The 22,997-nt window shown below is 27.6% G+C and overlaps 1 protein-coding gene across 2 annotated transcripts in view; it reads left to right on the forward strand.

Moving 5' to 3' along the window:
• The window catches only part of LOC129966174 (uncharacterized), a 448,724-nt gene that overhangs the window by 321,833 nt on the left and 103,894 nt on the right, over positions 1 to 22,997 (forward strand). For both annotated transcript variants that reach the window (XM_056080579.1, XM_056080587.1), the window contains exon 7: positions 9,851 to 9,990. In XM_056080579.1, coding sequence (XP_055936554.1) covers positions 9,851 to 9,990 — 140 coding nt within the window. The remainder of the gene's footprint in view (positions 1 to 9,850; positions 9,991 to 22,997) is intronic.

Consider the following 22,997-nt stretch of genomic DNA (forward strand, 5'->3'; position numbering starts at 1 on the left):
GACCGTCAGTGTCATAGGGAAATAAATTCCGGCAAAAAAATGCAGAAAAAAATCATTGATATTAGAGATTTCGGCACAGATGGAACAAAAGTATTGAAATCAATAATTATAATGAACGCGCGGAAAATGAGTTATGAAAAATTTCATTAATGTTCGAGTATAAAAAACAGACTAACAGAAATAAATAAATTTTATGCAGTATGAAGTCTAAATATTATAAAATAAATTAGAGTACAGTTTTAATAAGTGGATCGTACGTATATAAAAGATACTGCATCGACAATTTTTTAATGGAATTCTTAAATTATATAATAAAATTAAAGTTTATTCTGTAATTATTGTTTATTTTTGTTACGAAATCTATTGAGGAATTCATCTTTATATGTAATTCAGTTTCAGTATGTTCATTGTTTTTAACTGCTGATGCCTCCAAATAGGAAAAATAATTTTATGGTCTATAAAATAAATTCGAATCGTTTTTCTTTTAAAAATAATTTTATGGCCACTCTGTGTTCTATTTAAAAAATTCTGAAGCATTCACCGATCATCGTTTTTGTTTTGAAAATAATTTTATGGTCACTCTGTGTTCTATCAAATAAATTCGGAAGCATTCCTCGACCATCATTTTTATTTCAAAAATAATTTTATGGTCATACTGTGATCTATTAAACAAATTCGAAATCATTCCTCGATCATCCTTTTTGTTTCAAAAATAATTTTATAGTCACATTGTGATCTATTAAACAAATTCGAAAGTATTCCTGGATCATCGTTTTTGTTCCAAAAATAATTTTATGGTCACCCTGTGATTTATTAAAAAAAATCGGAAGTTTTCCTCGATCATCGACTTTGTTGCGAATTCGTTTTCAGTTAATGGGACATTATTCACTGCTTGTCAATCGCTGCGCCATCCAGCGATAGAATTATAAAGTATTTTAATTTTCTTTTGTTTTATTTTCACTGTAAATTCCTTTTTCCAATAATTTTTCTTTCCTTCTCAAATGTTTTTTTTAATTTGAAATTAATTTGAAAATTAAGAAATGATGTACCATTTGAAGAATCTATTCATGAATCAATAGTTTCCTTTTTTTAAAGATAACAATTTTTTTTTCCTCGCATGTTTCTTATAATTTTAAAAATGAATGTTTTGAATCCATCATTAATGGGTTAAATGATTTACCAATATTCCATGCCTGTATATAATTATACTGTTTTTGAAATGACAAATTAAAATTTATTTATTCATCGAAATTGAAATTTATTCATTGAAATAATTTCATTTAAAAATATTTCATGAGCATTTCAAGCGTTTAAACAATCATTACATTTTCTACCAGCGTTATTTTCTCTTTAGTCAAATCCTAACACCATATTCACATAAAAAACACCATTAATAGAATAAACTATTAAAGAAAAACACACAAAAATCGACGAAATAAACTATTAATGTGTTAATTAATTCATATAAAAATAAACGTGTTTCATATGCAAAAATACAAATTAGAATTAATTAAATATTTCTATTATATTTTTGTAGATGTTGTCTTTTGAACTATTGTCAAAATCGAATGCACAAATTTATTTTCTAAATCTTCGTTTCCTTATATCAAAAGTCCTACGATAGTTCTGCTGTAAAAGATAAGAATGGATGACTAAAGCGTAAACATCGGAGCCACATATTCATGTCCGAAAACTTTCTAACTATAGTAAGCTAATTTACGGAGCATCATTCTAGAATATTTGCCTTTAAAATTAAGGACGAGCTCGAGGATTTCCATTAGTTATCCTTCAAACTATTACTCAGTGTAGTTAGCATCGTTCCTAACTAATCGCAAATGGTTACGGACTGAAGATTTAGCACAATGCATCTTAAAAGAGAAGGAACTCTTCAATTTTGTGTTTAGTTTGAAATGTAGGAAATATGTTGTATCATCGTTTCTCTTTTCAGACTACTTAGAAATTTGAAAAACAGATTTGTCGGGTGTAATATATCAGGTCTTTAAGATATTCGATATTTGTCATGAAACTTGATGCCTTCTTTTATTTACTTGCTAATAATACTTGAAATAACTCTTAATTATTTAAATAAATTCACAAGCACATTTAAAGAGCCTAAATATTGAATATTAGGACTATCCACTTATGATGTCCGGCTGGTTCTTCGGGAATATTGTTTATATTTATTTTTGGTTAAATATCTTATGAATAGCTTAATATTCCTTATTTCAACTACAAAGGAATTTTTAAAGCAACAGATTATAACAGATATGAAAACCGTATTATTTTATTATGTAACCTTAAACAAAACTAGTTACCGTTGGACAACAAAAACTATTCCTGCTAGGGAAAACAAAACTTCTAAGGAAAGAAACTTAATTGATTTAAATCTTTTAATGAAACATTAAAGAACATTACACTCGAAAAACAATAATAGGACAAACATTTAATATAAACATATAACGAAAAGTATAATTCTCAGGGGTAAACATCATGCTTCCATCTATGACTCCAGAGCACAGACTAAAGTTTTATCGAGCGGCCGCTAGGTGGCAAGCTGGACAAGTTGTCCGATTACAATTACGCTTATTATTTATTGCCACATAAATCTTCTTTGTGGATTTATGTCCCATGACATCATAGTGCCCTTGAAAGATTTCGTGTTTGGGTTCCGGGTATTTTAAATCCCTGTTGTCTTTTGCAATAATGTAATCAGTTGCTTTTGCTCTAACCTATGATAAGGCATGAAATTGAAAATAATGACGACAGAAAAAATAATTGCTAATCTTAATATAAAATATTGTAAATTAGTTTTTCAAATTTTAATGTCAATGCAGCATAGAACTGATTTTCAAAATCACACGTGTGAAAATTATTAAATCCATTGAGAATTATTTTTTATATCGATAATTGTTATTTCTTTATATTTTTATTAATTTTTAGATTTAAAATTAGTGATTGTTATTGATTTATAGCAAATTATCAGATGGTCTTAATAATATTTTATCTGCAGCTATTCTTTAAAGTTCCCACTTAAGAAAAATGAATGTTTTCGACATTTCACAATATTTGTCAATCCGTAAATTTCTATGACGGTATCTGATCCGTAACAAATGATATTCAACAAAAAACTTTCCGTTAATGCATTCTTTATATTTTTATAATAAGTTGAATTATAACAACGTAATAATAAATATCTTCTTTACTTTTCACTATAAAACAAAATACGTTTAATATTGACTTTCTTCGAAAAAACAATATTTTGAAACTTTTAATTATGTCAAAAAAATTTTGTATTGAAATCATAGGAAAAGCGAGATTTTTGATATTTTTTTTATCACGGTATAAATTTAGTCTCTGTTGGTATATAATATATTGGAGACTAAGTTCTTTTTTTAATTTTCTAATCTCGTTAATAAAATAAAAATGTCAACTAAATTGGGTATATAGTATTTAATTATTAATGGATAGACTCTTTTTATTTATTTGTATTTCTCATAATAATTTTAACATGGACATATTTCTTTAAAATATATCATTTTCTTATATGTATTGTTAACTTATGAAATATCCTTACGAAATTATTTTCACTCAAATTTCTTTCAAGTTCAATATAGAAATCTTTAAATGACGGCTTTCTAGACATAGTTTTGAAAAGCAAACATAATACAGTTAATTAAATTTTTAAACTATTCGCATCTTAACTATTACAAACAAATAAGAGCATAATTTATTATCAATGACGTATTTCTGTCGTGCAACGTAACTATACTTTGCACTAGTTTATTGAGAATACATAAATTTATCTTGTATTAAATATGTTATATTTCTATTCAAGGCAAACAATTATATATTTATTTAAATCATAATTAAGAAATAAAAAAAATATTTTGGTTTCAGTGTAGTTTCATGATTTTTTTCCTTCAATACCATAAATATATGAAATAAATTTTTTTTTATAAACAATTATTTTCTAAGCCTTTTTTTCTTCTTGATAAGTAAAAAATTAATTGTATAGTTTCAAAAAAGTATGTAAAACATTTCTTGCATATTTTTAAAAATACGTCAAAAATATGTAAAACACTTTTTGCATGATGCTAAAAAAAAACACATTTATATTCAAAATTAAACAATTTAATGGTTTGTTCCTTTTGTTTGAAAGAAATTATTTTTTTTAATTAAAATTTTATTTCTAAAAGTTATTAGATTGGATGGTTAAATTTAATTTCATTTTGTGATTTCTTTAAAATTTAAATATGCACCCGGAAAAATATACTAAACGAAATAAAGCTCAAAATATATTGTTAAATTGAGATTGATAAAATATCAATTATTTTTGCACCAAATTTTGTTCTCTTGTTTATAATTAAAATCAAAAGTTTTGAATAATAAATATTTTAACTTTTATTTCACAATTAAATGCCTTTTCAAATAGTATTTTGAAACCAGAATATATATTAAGAAACAGAAATAACTCTACTATCCCTATTTTAACATCATTTGAAGATGTATAATCATTTTATTAGAAGTTGGTATACAAGTTCTTGATTTTTTCGCCATGAATCTAACTAGTGAGAATTGAGTAAAATAATGAGACGAGTGTGTAAAATTAACTTTAGGCTGTACAATGATATTTACAGATTAGATCATGAACTAATTGAGGGGGATATGCTATCTAAGATCTTTCAGATTGAAGGGATTAAATTTGAACTCTTATAACAATTGATATACTTCATTCAATTCAAGTGAATGAAATTGAGATATGTCATTTAAAATTTTATTCTAAATACAGCGTTCCAACATTTTGTTTTTCTAACAATAAGAGAAAAGGAATTTAATGCAATTTATTAAAAAGGAATATATATATATATATATATATATATATATATATATATATATATATATATATATATAATAACCAATCTAAAGTAAGAAAAAGTTTGAAAACGAAACTAAAATGAAAACGAAACAAAACAGTTTCGAAATCGCAACTAAAATTTATAACCTATTTAAACTAAAACCAAAAAAGAACTTCATAGTATTTAGAGAGCGCCATTGCAGCTACTTCTAGAACACAGATGAATTGAAACAAAAGTATTAGAGTCAAGTTAATAGGAAAAACAAAAAATCAAATAAAAATTAAACCAAAAAAATTATTAAAAAATATATATATAAAAAAAGAATCCGGCCTGAAGACTTTTTCAAGGGTCACCCTCAGGCAGGGATTCAAAGAAAGGGATTTTTTCTGTGAGGACATACAGACATTGTCTAATAATGATTCCTCGTGACCCGAAAATCCCCTGAAATTATGCTCAAGAGATATACCATTTTAACAGAAAGGAAATACAAAATAACAAATTAGAAGAAAAAAACCACAACAAAGTAAAAATACAATAACAAAAATAACAATAAAAACAAAAACTAGCACTAAAATTAAAATTAAAAACGAAAAGGCCAGAACAAACCATCCAACAGTCAAGGAAACTTTAAACTATTCTTTTTTTATATTTTTTTAAATAATTTTTTGGGTTTAATTTTTATTATATATATAAATATTTGGGTTTATTATATATATATTTTATTATCTATCTATATATATATATATATATATATATATATATATTATATGCTACTAGATATGTTACTATATTATATGTGATGTATATGGTATATATATGTGTTATTAGATATATTAAATATATGTTACTAGAAATATATGTTACTTTTTTTTTGTTTCATACTCTTTCTTTTAGCATATGCCAATCCCGAAAATAACTAGCCGTATATTGTAACAACAAAAACTGAAGACGTTAATATTTGTATTATTAGTGCATTTTATCTTTACTTATAATAAAAAAGAAAGAGTTTGAGTTTATACTAATGTTCTACAGGACAGTTATTTTGATCATGCGTTGCCAAATTTGGAACTCATATACTTTAATTAAAATATATACTTTGGAACATTGTTTTGTGATTTTTAATTAATTAAAAATTTAGCGAGATTGTAGTTTTTCTACTCTATAGCTCTCGAAAATATAATCATACAAAATTGATTTTTGCATCATGCTAAAATTTAAAAAAAATATAATAGTTTTTAATGTCGTTAATTTAAATAACTTGCAGTTTTTTCGGAATTTTATAAATTTTAATTTTTTTGTAGAGTTCCGATAGATTAAATTCTGAAACTTCAAATGTTTTCATTGTTTCGTCAAATTTTTAAATGTGCAATTCTCTTTTACTGTTGAAATTAAATAAGAAGGTTTCTGTTTATCATCTGCACAATTTACATCAAGAATCAGGGAACAAACTACAGGAAAAGATAACGCGCAAAATTAAGGTAGATTGCCAGGACAGTTGCATTCTTATGATGTAATGTTACTCAGCTCTTTAAGAAGGTTTAGGTACGCAATAAAAGAAATATAAATTAAATTGAGTTACTGAATTAATTTGCTTAAATATTTAATAGAAATTAAAGTTTATATATTCGAACTATTAATAATAAAAGGAATATTAAACATTAACCATATTCCCGGCATACCAACTGATCGCCAAAAGCAGTTAGTGGAAAATATGACTCAATTAACTTTTGTTTTATATTTGTTTGAAACCCACAAAAAATCAATTTGATTGAATTATTCATATCGTTCTTGCCTTCATTCATAAATCAAAGTCCTTACACATCAAAATTTGTCAGAAGGCATTTCAAAATTTCTATTTACTTTTACATTTTATGGTCCACTGTTCACAGGTATGATGCTCGAAATCAGACATTTCACATCAGTTTTTCAATTGGTTTGTACTCGCTCAATTTTCAATTTTTTTCCAACTTTATTCTAATGCGACTCGGATCAACGGCGGCTATAAAAAAGCTGGCATAACCACACGCGAAAGTGATAAAAATCCGCTGGAGAAATAGATCCTGTTCTCAGAGAATAATCTGTCTGAAAAAAACGAGAAATGAATTGCTGTGAAAGTTATTTATTTTCTTTGCTTTGGACACTTCCTTACAAGATTTTCGCCGTCCGCATTCTCCCAAAATTGCCCAAATTGCTACCCTGGAGGTACAGAGTCTTTGCACACATTGTATATTCACCGAAAGTGAATCATAATACATCATTTTTGGGATGATTCGAGATTTGCATATGACATTCTCTGAAATGATGGAATCATTTTAGAGAATTGATATTGATAGTTTTTTAAAGGGTTTACTGCATCAAGTGTAATTTCTTCATGCTTAGAATAAAAACTTTTAGAAGGATTTCCTGGCGTAATTGTTTTTATCTCTTTGTTTTTCAGTTTTCATGCTAAGTTATTTCTTACCTCCGGCGTTAGACTGTGTGTAGCATAGGTATCATTCTTTTTGAAGTATAGCATAAAAAGATGAAAGTAATTCTTCAACATGAGAAATGGCTTTTTTGAATGTAATTCTGATTTGTGAATGAAAAGTCTGATTTGCCTGACGTGATCTTCACGCACTGTTTCTTGAGTTATTTCTTGAGATATGTTTTTCTTTTTAAATTGTCTGTGAATGAGAAGAAAAAAAATTTGCCTTGTTTTAAAAAAAATCATATTCATAAAAATTTATTAAGATTGTACTATCATCATTTGGAATATGTTCTTGAATTTTATTTGGATGAATACTGTCATCACAATACAGAAATAAACTAATTTTAATAATAAGTACTCTGTTTAACTTTTTGATGTCTTGATAGTTAAATATTCATTATTTTGTTAATTATTCATTAATAATGTATTAAGAGGAGGTAAAAGTATTAAGAGGAGGTTAAATGGATATTATTCAATCATAAAGATTCCTTAAAAAAAAACCAAAATTAGTGAAAACACATACAACTTACAAAATGAAATGTATTTATTTTTTTTGAGATATGTTTTGAAAAAAATTATAGAAAATGAAGCATGTTTACTTTAAATATAATAGTAATTTTCTCTCCTAACTAAAAGTAATTGTTCTTTAATTATATGATTTTCTATTTTCAAACATTTTTCAACAAACATCAAATTTATGTTAAACTGTTTGAAATATCTAATCATAATTATTGTGAAACGGTTAAAAATATTTAAATTAGATTTATGAGTGATTTTAATCTCTCTCCTTACTTTTCTTATATTTATGGTAAATAAGGTACTTGATTCCTCAAGAGTTATTATATTCCCATAATCTATTCATAGAATACAAAACCTTAATATTTCGCTAGACTATTTGTTGCTCGAATCGCTATCAATAAATTAGTGAATTTGTGAATGTAATCATTTCACTGCTCATAAATCATTATAGCTTCCTTTATTCGTAACTGTATTGTCCCAAATAGTTTTCTCTATCAGTATACATGATACCATTGTTTTGATTTTATTATTTTCCAAGTTAGACAGGATTCAAGTTATTTTTTTCTCTATTTCGGACAACTTTCGCACTGTCATCTTCATTTGAACAAATCAAATCTCAATGAATGAAATAATCGCTAACTTAAATATGATTTTCTATTAAACGAATACAATTTATTTCAAGTTTCGAATTAATTCCCAACCAAGTCAGTGGAATTTTCTCTCACTTTTTGCAAGCGGTTTAGGAATTTATTACTATCCAGAAAAACTAAATAGCAAAATAGAAATCAATGCGTAATAAAGATTGATAAAATATCGGGAAATCTTCTATTTCGAAAATTTATTATGCAGATTTATTAGAATTCTATGACAACAGGAATATTAAGTTAATGATTAATGCATTTAAAATAAAATGGAACAATGTTTTTTTGACAGCTCTGAAACAACGCAAAAATAAATCTAGACCAATTCTTTCTAAAGAGTTACTTCTTTATGAATAAAAAGCCTAAAAAGAAGTGAATGAAATATTTATTAAATATGAATGTTCAGTATAGACAGAAGTTTGCTAATATGAATGTTTAGTACGTTAGTTAACCGAAGCTTAGATCCATAACTTTTGTTTTATGATACCTTTAAACATAAAAAAGAATACAACTTAGACCGGTTCTTTATGACATCTGGACATATTCGAGGAAAGTTTATAAGATTTCGATATTTAAAACACCAGTGCGAATTTAGTAATCATTTCTTGATATTAAAAACACCAATGCGAGTTTAGTAATTATTCACTTTTGATATTTAAAACCCCAGTGCAAGTTTAGTAGTCATTCATTCTAGATGTATAAAATACTTGTGCGAGTTTCGTAAACATTCATTCTTGATATTTAAAACACCAGTGCGAGTTAGTAATAATTCATTCTTGATGTTTAAAACACCAGTGTGAGTTTAGTAATCATTCAATCTTGTTAATTAAAATACCAATGCGAGTTTAGCAATCATTCATTCTTGGTACTTAAAATATCAGTACGCGTTTAGTAATTGGATCTTTATGACATTTAGACATACTTGAGAAAAGTTTATAAAATTTCGATATTTAAAACACCAGTGCGAGTAAATATTCCAAATTACGCGTGAAAGAAATAGACAATTGTTCTACAAACTGAAACTTCCAAAATTTAAGCTTCAAAGTTTTAAATTTCAAACATTATTTTTCCTACATTATAAATCAGAAATTCGTATAAAAATCAAAGTGAATAGTTTTTGTTGAGTGACCATCTATTTAGTTACATGTAACAGTTTTTCAAATTGATTTTATGTTACATTTCAATGCCATTATTTTTTTTAAAGAAACAAGAAACATCAACCCTGAAATACAAATATCCTTTTTTTTCCAGGTATATGTTGTTAGGTATATGTTAATAGAATTCATAATTAATAATTCATAGTTAATAGAATTCAGGTATATGTTAATAGAAAATAAATTTTTGAATATTTATGTTCTATTTTTTAGGGAAATGGAACATTTGTAAACAGCGTAGTCGTTCAGCATCACCCTTTCGTCTTACGAAGCACAGATCGGAGAATAGATGTTGCCTGTGATTATGAAGAAGTTCAACGAAAGCTTCGAGGTGGTAAACAAGTCTTAGAAGGGTGAGTAATCTCTTGTAATAAAATTTCCAAATCATAATGAATGGGTTCTATGGCATATCACTAATTATCGGCCATAGAACTGATTTCACTAAATGGCTGATGAAGTTTCAGGAATGATATGTTTGCCATTAAGTCGACTGCAATAACAAATAATTATGCAAATATGTCGTTGGTCATAACGTAATATGGTTTATTCTGGATTGTTCAGGATGTTATTTTTTCTCATAACAGCGGAGCAATACTTTTCTCCTTTATTTGGGGGGGGGGTGATGGATAACATACTCAATAGGTCGCTCACTTTTTCTTTTTTGAATAGCTAGTTAGAGAAATAAATTGACTTCGCGAATGGATTGGCGAATTTTGTATTAGATATATCGCTCGTTTTTTACACTAGTATTACCAGAGATCGCCTAGTCAATTTGATTGGTCTCACAGTTTTAGGGCTAATTTCTCGAATACTGAGTGAGGGAAGATATTACAGTCGTCCTAAAAAAACTGTTTGAGAGATATTTATAAATTTCCATATTTCGCACCTCATCCAGGTCAAGAAAATATTATATTTTGTTTTTCTGCAAAAAAAAAAAAAAAATCATTAATGTCAGAACCTTGGAAAATGGAATTACGTATGCTGTTTTTAAATCAAAATTTGAGATTGGAATTGTTGATTTACAACAAAATTTAGACTCACCTAGTCTGTACACGGTCTTTTCGCGAATGTTTTTGTGAATTCAATTTAATGCAAACTGCAAGATAAATAAATTTGGCAAGTTGTTTCAATACTAACAGTTTAGATCTGTAAAAAAATTCTAATCTGGTCTGTAGATAAAAATATGTGCTTAATTCTTATCATTAAATAAAAAGGGAGACCCAGATGCTTTATATTATGTAAGTGGGACTTTATATTATGTAAGTACTTTCGAGGATCAGGACTTCAATTGTTTGAAAAAGACATTGGGTTATATCGCAAAAGTTGCAATTCGCGCACGCACACACATACACGCACGAGCGCGCGCGCGCACACGAAACACCTCCATGTTATAGGCTCAGAAAATAACACAAGCACATATAACATAACTCATTTCGAATAATATAATGGAAGTCATTCCTTCCATTATGAATATTAGTGAATGCCTGTACTGTATTATTTTACAAAGAGTCACTTTAATGATTAAAGTCTTAATACTTTAAAGTTACTCTTGTAAATAACAGCTGAAATTAAAAAGTTATGTTAGGAGTATTTATCAATAAATAAAATTATTTTCAATATATTATTTATTTTCAGCTTCGTCACTCATTTCTTTCTTCTATTTGCAAGAAGAAAATTTAGAGTGATCTCACTTGTTTCATTATCTTTCATGGACATTCTTAACTACTTGTATCAAATACGATTCTTTGGATGTTCATTTAATTTCTTTAATTACAGAATGTTATGTTTAGGTTTAATTATTATTGGAAAAATTTCAAATGATCTTATATCTATCTGTACTAAACCAATTTTTAAACATTTCTACATTATATCTTTTAATGAATATCTCATGTAATAAAAACTTTTGAATGAAGTGAAAATCAGAGAATATTTCCTGAAAGAATAGTTTAATTGCATAATCCCAAGTTATATTCTTAAAATGTGATTGTATTATCAAAATATACTAATATCAATATTAATTTTGAAAATAATGGGAAACTCGCATTAGTTATTAACTGTTTTGAAGCATAACTTCCAAATCAAACATAAAACTAATTAATAAAACTAGGATTGGTTTAAAACGTGCAATTATACTGTCTGCGAAATAAATATTTTTCGCGATAAGAATTGTTTGAATAATGCACGCAAGCACGAATAAAGCATAAACTTCCTGAAAATTAGATGACAGTAAATATGTGATGTTTCGTTTAACAATAGTGATTATTATATAATTATTAAGAAAGTGTAACAAACAGAACCCACTCATGTAACTTTTAGTTTCTATATACTCTTCACAATAATGAATTTAAAGAGAAATATTAAATCCCTCTCGGTTAGAAGCCTGTAAAGGGATATTTGAATGTACAGATAGTATTATATATTTGAATAGTTTTAAATGAAATACGATTATTGTTAAAGAGAGATGTTATAACACTCATCCACTTAATCTTAAAGCTATATATTTAAATATATAATTCATACTTTTTTCCTAAGAATATGTAGAAAATTTAGTTTAAAAAATAAAATTAACTGAAATAATGTTAGAATTTTCATAATCTATTAATACCACTGATTGCATGCTTAATAATTCACAGGTATACAATTAAAATATCTTTTTTAAAAAGTTGTCGAATATACAATGCATTATTACAACTTTTATGGAAAATAAAAAAATAAATATTGCTGTTATTTCTCAGAACATCTGGATTGCTGAACAGTTTGTCTAAATTGATTTGATGGAAAAGCTTTGTTTACCCTAAAACAATTTGACTAGTAAGATTACTTTACATACCATTTTAATTCTAGATTTTCTTGATATATATCGTATCTAATAATGAAAAAATATTAACATGATATTTATAGGCTAGTATATTTTCCATAAATTTCGGCATGCATGACGGAAAAATCGATCTGATATGACCTAGAGCGGTCACGTATCAACGTACTTCTTGGGTAATAGATACTTTGAAAGGAAAGACTGCTCAAAAGTGTTTTTTATTATTATTAAAATTTAATCAATAAGAGTATTTAATCAATCGTGTATGAAACATACCAAGAGAAATTATTTGGAATTGTCAGAGAATTCGTGATTCGGAATCGAGATTTTGAGACACTTCTCTGAGCCCAAATGAAAAAAGAACACATTTTTGAAACATACCTGTATGTCTCTCTATAAACACGACAACTCAAAAAATCGTTGAACTAAAGGGATGAAACGTCATATGTGGTCTATATTCGGAATTTGTAGATTTCTGTCAAATATTGTAAGAATTCCATTTAAAGGAAATATACCTTCTTATAGTTGTCCGAATAAAAGTTAGCCTGATATTTAAGAAACGAAGGGAACTAGATAGATAAAATTTGGTATACAGATTTATCATCTAAAATGAAGATATGTATCAAATTTGAAACCAAATCCATCTTAGAGTTGACCGTCTATCTGTCCGTCTATACTTTCATAAGCATGGAAATATGATAAAACAAACACGTAATGACTTAAATATATTAATATTTGAGTATATTAGTATCTTAGTATATTTAGTATCTGAGTTTATGACAGTTGCAGTTCTGTATGAAATTTTGATTTCCAGTATACGTTCTGATTTTCAGTATACGTTTCTGATACTGGTGATTTAACAACATTATTAATCGCCAAAAAAAATCGCCCAAGATCACATTTTAGTACGTTTTTCTGTAGCTACAGTTCGCCAGTGGCATACGGTTAATAATACACAAGCACATAAATTAGAGTGTATACAGGGAAGTTCCGGTGTGATTACTCTTGTTGGATTTCATCATTTTCGTTACAGCGTATATCCTCAATCGGATTGCAAAAATGTTTGATACAATTTTTGCGTACATGGTATAATTGTTAAATTATAAAGCACAAATTTTGAAAATGAAATGAAGCTAAAATCAAAAGCATTCATTGGAAGTAAAATAGTAATGTACCTGAATGAGAAATTTATAAGTAAAATTTTCCTTATGCAAAAAAGTCTTTTATTCAATGTTTAATTTTCAAAATTTTCTGATTTTTTAAAAATGTTTTATTACTACGAATAAGAAGCTTTCATAACTGGCATTACGTTTTAAAGAAATACAATTAAATTAAATAAATACTAGTTACTGAATCATGCGTCAATTTATTACATTGAGTTCAAGTAATCATATTATTTTCTAACTCTCATTTCTTATGGAAAAATTTCTGAAATAAATCAATAATTTCTTATAATTTACGAGGAAAAATAATAACAAATTTCATTTGTTCTTCAGAACTTAAAAAAAAATCAATGATAATCTGTATGATGGACCAATACTACAATTATATCCAAAAGAAGACGATAATTATTTGAGTATCGGAAAAAACATTGAAAAGCTAATCAATTATCCCCTCTTACACAAATACATAAACAAGAAACAAATAACACTCTAATAAATTTATCTCACTTTGAATTACATTTTCCGATGCACAGCATATGATCAAAGATGCTCCAAGTTTTGATATCGATTTAAAATAACGATTAATGCTCATCTGAATCGTTGTTACGTAAATCTTTGTTTACGCTATGACACGTTACTGATTCTTACTAGTGATAATGATTTCTATTTCGGAAGTTAGATTTCTTTTGCCTTTATCTCACGAAATAGCTCTCTTGATTTCGAACGGTATAAAAAAAATGTAGAAATCGTTTCGATATTTATCTCTTTATCACGAAGGGAACATATCATTATCGATCAATTCATCGTTATCGTTTCTTCATCGTTAGTAGTTATGCTGCCGAGCGAGTACATCTCAAAAATCTGCTGATCGAAATCTTAAATCGGAAACAAATGATTTCTTGCCGTGGATTTGTTCGAGAACATTTCCGTTTTTCCTGCTGATGTTGCTATTTTCCAAATGAATTTCTTTTTGTTCGTGATGATTTTTAGCATCACGAAATCGAAAACCCATTACGTGCAGCGAGTAAGACAAAATTTAGCTAATCTAGATTTCACACTTTCTTTCATCTGTATTTGGACATTATGAAATTGAAAATTCTCGTTCTGTTTTCCCCCATTTGGGGAAAAAAGCAATTTCAATTGACTAGCAATATTAATTAGGTAGTGTGACCGAGTTATTTATTGAATTGTGATATGTGACATTAGCTTTTCTTTCTTTTTTTTTTTTCGAAAAAAGAAATTAGAAAATTCTGGAGAGAGATTGTAGTAATTATCTTTGGCTTCCTCTTGCTTATCTGGAATTAATAATTACAACTATTTTCAATTAAATATTTTATGTAACACTCTTAGCGAAAAAGTTTTATGTTTCAAATTTTGATAGTTATATAACTGATATCCTTTTAGAAATTTCCTACCGTTCTGTAAGTATTTGATGAAACAACAAAAACAGTTTTTGGATTTCATCATAAAAATTAAATACGTTGTTCAAAATTAGGCTAAAATATTTTTCATTGTATGATTATTGATAATATATGTTGCAATCATAATTATTGATATATTATAATTATTGATAATGTAAGATATATTGCACTAGGATTAAATCAATACATTGAAACGCCAAATTTTTGAATTTTTAAATGATTGAAGATTCAATTTTGTGTAGTAATGTTTTCAAAAATTATTCTGAGAAACTTCAAAATCTGGCATGAATTTTAATTAAAATTTTGAAATAAATGGCTCCAATTGTGCATTTCCAAAAAATGAAATTTCTGCCAAATTTGGTAGCTGTAATCAATCAATTTCGCTAATACATTCACCAATTACCTTTATAATCAATAGAAATAATTTATAACGTTGGGAAATGCATTATAAAGTTTGCTATTATTTTTTGAAAAATATATGCTCTATAAAAATAGCAGAAAGTATGAACTAACAAGAGATTTTCTTTTTACACGTCTCTCATTTCCTGGTTGAACTTACATTCTTTTAAAAACATGTTCCTGACTGTCTTTTTTTAAACAAAAAATAATAATTTTTCAAATTTTTTGAATTAAACAATAGACTACTTCAGCACGATCTTAATTTATTATAAAATATTTCACTTCCTGTATTCTTAAATTAATATTCTTTCAATATTCGTGGAAATTGCAGAAAGAAGTCTTCAGCGTAATACGGTTGCTTTGGGTATTTTTTACACTCGAAACTATAACGACATTTCTGCAACGCGGAAATCTTTATTTGTTTTTGCACGCATTGTAAATCATTTATGCATCATATCATTACACTTCTTTTTTCTAACCGTCTGGAGCACCCTCCAGGCTAAGAGCAAGGTCGTTACTTTTCTATCGTGCATCAAAATATCAATGAAAAAGTGAAACTACTTTTCCGACCCTAAGTGGCCGTCCAATTTTCATCGAACGCATGACTGCGTGCCCATGAAACTGACCAAATTCAACAGCGCCACCCTTAAGACAGGGCACAGTTTATCCTGGGGCGTTGTTTACTTTGGCGCAGTTTTTTATACTTATTTCCTTCGCCAAAGCCGCCTGATAAACGCAAAAAGCAAGGCATCAATTTACCCGTTGCTCAATTTCTATCATTATCATCCATCGTTCTTCTACTTCGGCAATTTGCTTTGGGAGTTTGATTTTTCTGTCACGTGAATTGAAAGTTCCTGATCGGCTGGTGGCAACGTGCGCTTATGATGTCACCGATCCTGGCGGTTGACATGTCGGATGACATGGAGCTGATGCGTAGCTAATGCAAGACATTTTTTGGCAGGGAATGCTATGATTTTTTTTCAATACAAAGAGTGTCAGATGCATTTGTATTTATGTTGCTGCCTCCAGTAATGTTTATTGCTGCTTCGCATTTCGATCAAACAATATCACTTTTTTTTTAAGAAACATATTTATTTTCAAGAATCTTAATTAATGATTTTAGTGCCTTTAGAGTGAAAAATTATCTAATAAATAATTAATATCTAAGGAGAATTTTTAATACTTTATCAGGCATTTTGTTCTCTTTCAAAAATATTAAATTCACTAAAATTTTGGTGTAAGTATTTATAATTAAAGAATTTAAAGAAGAAACGAATTTTTTGCTAAAAATACCACAACTGGCTAACATTTTGGGTTTCATTTGCCCATGTTTATTAAAATTTTAAATTTCAATTATATTGTTTGTAATTTTATTTTAATTATTTGCGTGCAAAAAAATTAATTTAATGTCATCTAAACGTGCGTAAGTATAAATTTAGTAACTAAAGCAATGGAAGCAATTGTTGTATGTTTATACTTAAAATATCTTGAAATTTTTATTTAAATAAGGGGCAAAATCATATCAAAAAAAAAGAAAATTTTATCAATATAAAGATGGTTTATTGCATTTTAAACTGGCATGAAAAATTTGTACGTTATAAATATGTTTTGTAATTTTTGAGGAAGAAATTTAAAATTTAAATAAGTCTCAGACTTCTTGCTTAAATTACACAACAGGCTAGTTGTGTAATTTAATCGCCATTTGTCTATATTTACTACGATTATAAATTTTAATTATATTGCATATAATTTTATTTTGATTATTTACATGCATGAAAATATATTTAATATAATGAGTAACTGAAATAATTAAAACAATTGCTGTAAGATTATACTTAAAACTATTTAAATATTTATCAAAATGAGATGCAAAATCATATCGAAATAAAGTTTTATCAATACAAATATGATTTATTGAGTTTTAAATTGGCTTAAAAAACTTTGTGCAATAATTTGATCCGTGAATTTTGAGGAAGAATTTAAAAATTTTATTAATTTTTAATTTAGATTCGAAAATAAGATTTTTGAAAAACCTTTCTTAGACAGCTCTGAATACCATAGCTAAATTTGATAACTTTGTTTTTGAAAAGCTAATTTTAGTTTTGAACAATTTTTTTCATTATGAATCTCAAATTTGCAAATAATATGCTAGTGTATAAGATTTTTCATATAAGTTTTTCATTTCCATAAATATGTTTCCCAATCAATAATAATAATAATGGATTGTCTTAAAGTATTTTCTGAAATGTATTCGGTTTTCATCATAGAAATTTTTTTAATTGGTTGTTGCTTAAAGCAGTGGTTTATTGTAACAAAAATTTTCGTCATCAAAATTTTTAGAGTATTATTTCAATAAGCATTTATTTAAGTATTAAATATCATTTCCCTATTAAATGAATATTCATTATAATTGCATTAATGTAAAAATGGCATTGCACATATAATTAAATGATAGAGTAGAGATTCGGAATTTTGGTGTAAAATATTTTCTGAAAATACGAAAGATTTAAATTTATTATTATTTTTTTTAAAATAAACTGTCTCAGATGAAAGAAACAACTTTTCTTGGAACATGTTATTATATTTATGATAGAAAGAAAACTCAAATGTTTACCATAAAAGGACAGAACGATAAGAAACTCACAACTTATTTAGTATGCACTAGCTTTGGATTCATTATTTTACTGTGTCTGTGAAAAGAAACGCTTTTAATCATTGGATTATTTACTTTAAATATTACTCCTGCAAAAGTTTTTCAAAGCAGTTCCTTTAACTCATAACTTACCACCAATTTTCACTTTGATGTATATAAAATCTTGTAGAGACAATTTTGATTTTACTCAACCATTTTTGGGATATTTAAAACAAATATTTATATCTAACTTTATTTAAATTTAAAACATACTATAATTATCACAAAAAATACAAGTAAAATTTCCTTTTATACAAATTACTGATCAACAACATTTTTGCACTGCTTCTATTGCTTTTCATTTTAAGAAAAGAAAAAAGCATATTTAATACTGATGGAATATTCACTCTGTAATGTTTCTTAAAAAAAACTCTCTTATGCCAAGTAAAAATAAAGTTAATGCTTCTTAGATGACACTTTCTTACCAACAGATCTGCAAACAGTTTCACAGCTAGAATTCTCTAACGCAGATACAAGTTCTTTTGCACCCCAGTTTCTTAACCATTGTTCTTTACCGAATCTGTTAATGAGAAAAGCAGCATATCTGGCGTTATCAGAGCCTCCTTTGCTCAAAGCAATCTCGCAGATGGCCTTTTGGATGCATTCATCATCTTCAAGAACTTTTGATCCAAACTCTATCATATTTTCGAGAACTTTCTGGGCTAGATCGATGTCTTGAACTGCTCTGGCCATCTTACTGTTGGCAATGGTGGTCACCACTGATGGCATGCTTGGTCCAGACATAAAGTAATTGGCGACAAACGGAATGAAAGAGGCTAACATAACCGCAAGTGGAATGATGGCAGCCAACATGTAGGTTTTGGGATCCATCATCAGTTTTGCAAGGAAACCTTGTTCATCCTTTTTTGAGTTGACTTGTAACTGATTCATCTTATTCATCATCGTCATCATTTCCATCATTTGTTCCTCACTTGGAAATGCGATGTCATTATCACCGGTATTTCCAACTTTTCCTTTTGTATAATAAGGCAATCCTTTATAGCTCTGGAAAAATGGAGAGTAATCAAAACTGGGTGGCTTGTCATATCCTTTGTATAGATTGAAATCGAAATACTGGTCATCAACTCGAGGTGGAGTGGCGACATCAGAGCCAGTATCTGTATAGACTGGTTCATCTTTTTCTTCTGTTGGAATAGGACCAGTAGCAAAGTTTTCTGGATTGAAGAAATCATATATACGAGCTTTTCGCTTAGAAGATTCTCCTGTTGCTGAAACATTGCTTGTATCGGTCTTTCCTGAGGCTATCCCAAGTGCTAAAGCTTGCACCAGAATTATATAAATAAAGGTTTTCATTTTTAAAAATCGAATTTGCAACTGAGGCTTCTGGATACAGCTGAAGACGGTTTGATTATGCATCTTTGGGAAAATGCATTGGGTTTATATTAAGCACCACCGCCCGTTTTGGTGAGTTACGGCACTCTTGTGGAATCTTCAGTCATACCTTGATCTAAATATTTTTAAAGGGCGATTCCATAGGTATCTTATGACAACAAACACAGCAGAATAGAGGGCGTGTTACGTTTATGGAAAAACGGTGTTTCAGAAGTTTTTTTCCTTTTCTTCTTATTCCGCATACTGACCATAAATGGAATTTTCTCTTTTGTTCCTTTTGTATAAGAAGATTCACAAACTTTCTCTGAAATTGTATTGAAAACAAAAGTGGAGAAATTTTTTTTTTTTTTTATACTTCAAACATAATTCAAATAAAATTGTATGCTACAATTGAGGATTAATTCGATTTAAATAATTAATTAAATTTCCTGATTATGTATGATTTTTAAGAATTTAAAAACTTATCAGAAATATATTATTTACTATCAGAAATAATGTGCTTTGTAAGTAAGAAATAAATATATATCAAAATGGAAATTTATTTGTGGTTTTGTCTGACAAATATATCGAAGATAGGGAATTCTCAAATTATTGAAAATACAATAATGCAAAAAAACAACAGATAATTGTAATTATGTTATTTAAAATGGAAATTTAGGAATTAAAATAGTTTTCTTCTAGGTTTATTCGAATTTTATTTTAAATCATTAGTTATTTAATTTCCATTTCTAATTTATTTCTTTTGTAAAATTTCGATTGCTAAATGAATGTAAATAAGTTGTTTCGCTTTACTCTAGAAATAATTTTACGTAATATTTCTTCTTCAAAGCTGAAAGCCAATTCTAAATTATGGTTTCATACGGATCCTCCATTTCTACAAAATCTATTTAAATGTGGAATTTAATAGAATTATATTAAATTATTCTTTGAAACTGGTTTGTGTTCAAACTAATAATTCTAATATATGAATTCCAATGACGAAACTTAATGAATTTGCATAAAATGTTAAATTATAAAATTCATTCATTCAGATAATAAAATTAATTTATTAAAACTCTCAATTTCAGGAGCTATTAATTACTGTGAATTCGGGTCTATTTCTCAAAATTTGTTATAAATATTGTCTTGCTACCTGCAAGTATTATATCGAAGAGGGTTCGTTATACAAAAATCTGTCATAAAAACTCATTTCTGAGGCTGTCACGTGATGCATTATACATGTAATTTTAAATAGAAAAATATGTATTTTTTCTTCAGTATCTTTCTATATATATATTTGTATATTGAAATAATACATTTACATTTTTTTATAGTTTTTATACATGGCTTATATTTGTATTTTGAATTCTTTGTTCGAAATTTAGCACGTCAAAAGTTTAAAAAAAAATTGGGAAAAAATCGGCTAAGAACTAAAACATATTTAAAAATGTGAAAAAATAAATAAATCATAGGTCTTACAAGAAAATGTAGGCCGCGGTGGCCTGGTGGTAAGTTCTCGGCTTGTGAGCCGTAGGGTTTCAGGTTCGAGACTCGATTCCACCGAAGAACCGTCGTGTAAGGGGGTCTGTTGCACGTTAAATCCGTCAGACCAAACGTCCTCCTGCTGGTGTAGTGTGGTGTGTAGAGAGGGGTGCCAGCTCAGGTGTCGTCCTCGTCATTTGACCGCAGTTCAAAATTACTAGGTCCGTCCCAAAATAGCCCTAGTGTTGCTTTACAACGGGACGTTAAAAAACTAAACTAAACTACAAGAAAATGCACGGGTTTGAAAATTGGGTGTGATTTAATATGATGGTAATATACTTTCAAGATGTTCATTCAATAAAGTATTAACATACAATTGCCAGTTATTTCCGAGAAAATGGTCCTCAACTAGTAATTCTTTACCGTCCTTGAACTCCTGGACTTCTTGGTAATGCATTGGTTAAGCATCTGACAGGCATTAAATCGATCCTGAAATGTATTTTATTTTCCTGCGAACTTATTTAAAATTAGAATTGAAATTTCAAGTAATTTAAAATTAAATTACGAATTTACAATTAACATATTAATTCTGAATCTAATTTAATGTAAAATTAATTTACTGTTAATATTTTATTCATTTTTATGTGAAAATAAACGTTTATACATTAAATACTTGAATTATAATTAAATTTTATTAATTATTTTTAATATAGTTATTATTAAAAAGTATTGTTTTAATTTAAAGTTATATTTATTATATGAAAAACGTATGTAGTTTTAAATGTGATAAATATTATCTATAATTATTCGATTCTAAAATTTTATTCAACAATTCTAAATATTTATTCTACATTTGTAAATTCCCTTACCAACAAATATTGCTTCAAGAGAAATTGAGCAGAAGGATTCCGATGCAATTCGACTATCTGTTGGCAGTAAAATTTGATTAGAAATGATTGTATCTTTGAATTTCAACTTTGATATTTCACTGTATAGTTATTTTGGCACAATTTCATCTACAGCCTTCAATACAGTAATAATAATTATAACTAAATAGTAACTAATTAGTAATAGTAATTTCAGCTATCTATAATACGTTGAATTAGTTTAAGAACGATAAAGACTTCCCATTCCCAGTAAAATCCGAGAAGGATTGGCACGTTTTCTCAATATTTCTAGAAAACAGGCAATATTAAATTAATTTACGAAATTTAAATAATGCTGTAGAAATTATTCTTAAAGAAAATTTCGAAGTATAATGTAATTTGTAAAACATTTATCCCATTGATTGTTTTTCGTTACTTCGTAAACTTTTTTAGGGTTGTTACAGCCAATATTTGTAAAGGTTTCTTGTTTGAATTGTTATTCTTGTTATTTTTTAATGTTATTAAAAATTTAAAACCATCTACCTACGCATTAGGTAACTTAACAATTGTTCTTTGCAGTTGGTTTATATATTTAAATAATCATCAAATGTTTTCAATTTCTGAGACTTATACGGTTTTTCAAAGTCACAAAAAACAATTTATCACTATTAGGGTCGAAAGATTTAAAAATATTTGATGGTTTTAAAATGGGAATAGTTAATTAAATTATTTATCATCATTAAAGTTATATTTTAAGTTATTTTAACGTTTAAAATTAAATTCTTGTTTGTTTCTTATGGCACTTGCCACTGACAAGCCCACTGTTACGAAGACAGCGATTTAAGCCTGAGGGGGAACGTCTCTTATTTTTTTTTTTTTTTATAGCAGCGCCAACTAGGGCCAAGAGTACGACTTTGCCACTCACGCATCACTCATTCGCTTGCACAACCCCTTTTTACAGGAGGGCACATTCACACATCTCACAGATAGAACAACAGAAGAACAACCATGCCCAAACCGGGACTCGAACCCGGGACGCCCAGATCACGGGGAAGACGCGCTACCCCTATGCCAGGACGCCGGCGAAATTAAATTCTAATTCAAGTATCATGTGAAAAAACATTTATGCATAAAAAATTAGTGACATATTAATTAAAATTCTCTCTTAATTGCTAATTTAATTTTTGATA

Source organism: Argiope bruennichi, chromosome 1 (genome assembly GCF_947563725.1).
Source record: "Argiope bruennichi chromosome 1, qqArgBrue1.1, whole genome shotgun sequence".
In the NCBI taxonomy this organism is placed as follows: Eukaryota; Metazoa; Arthropoda; class Arachnida; order Araneae; family Araneidae; genus Argiope; species Argiope bruennichi.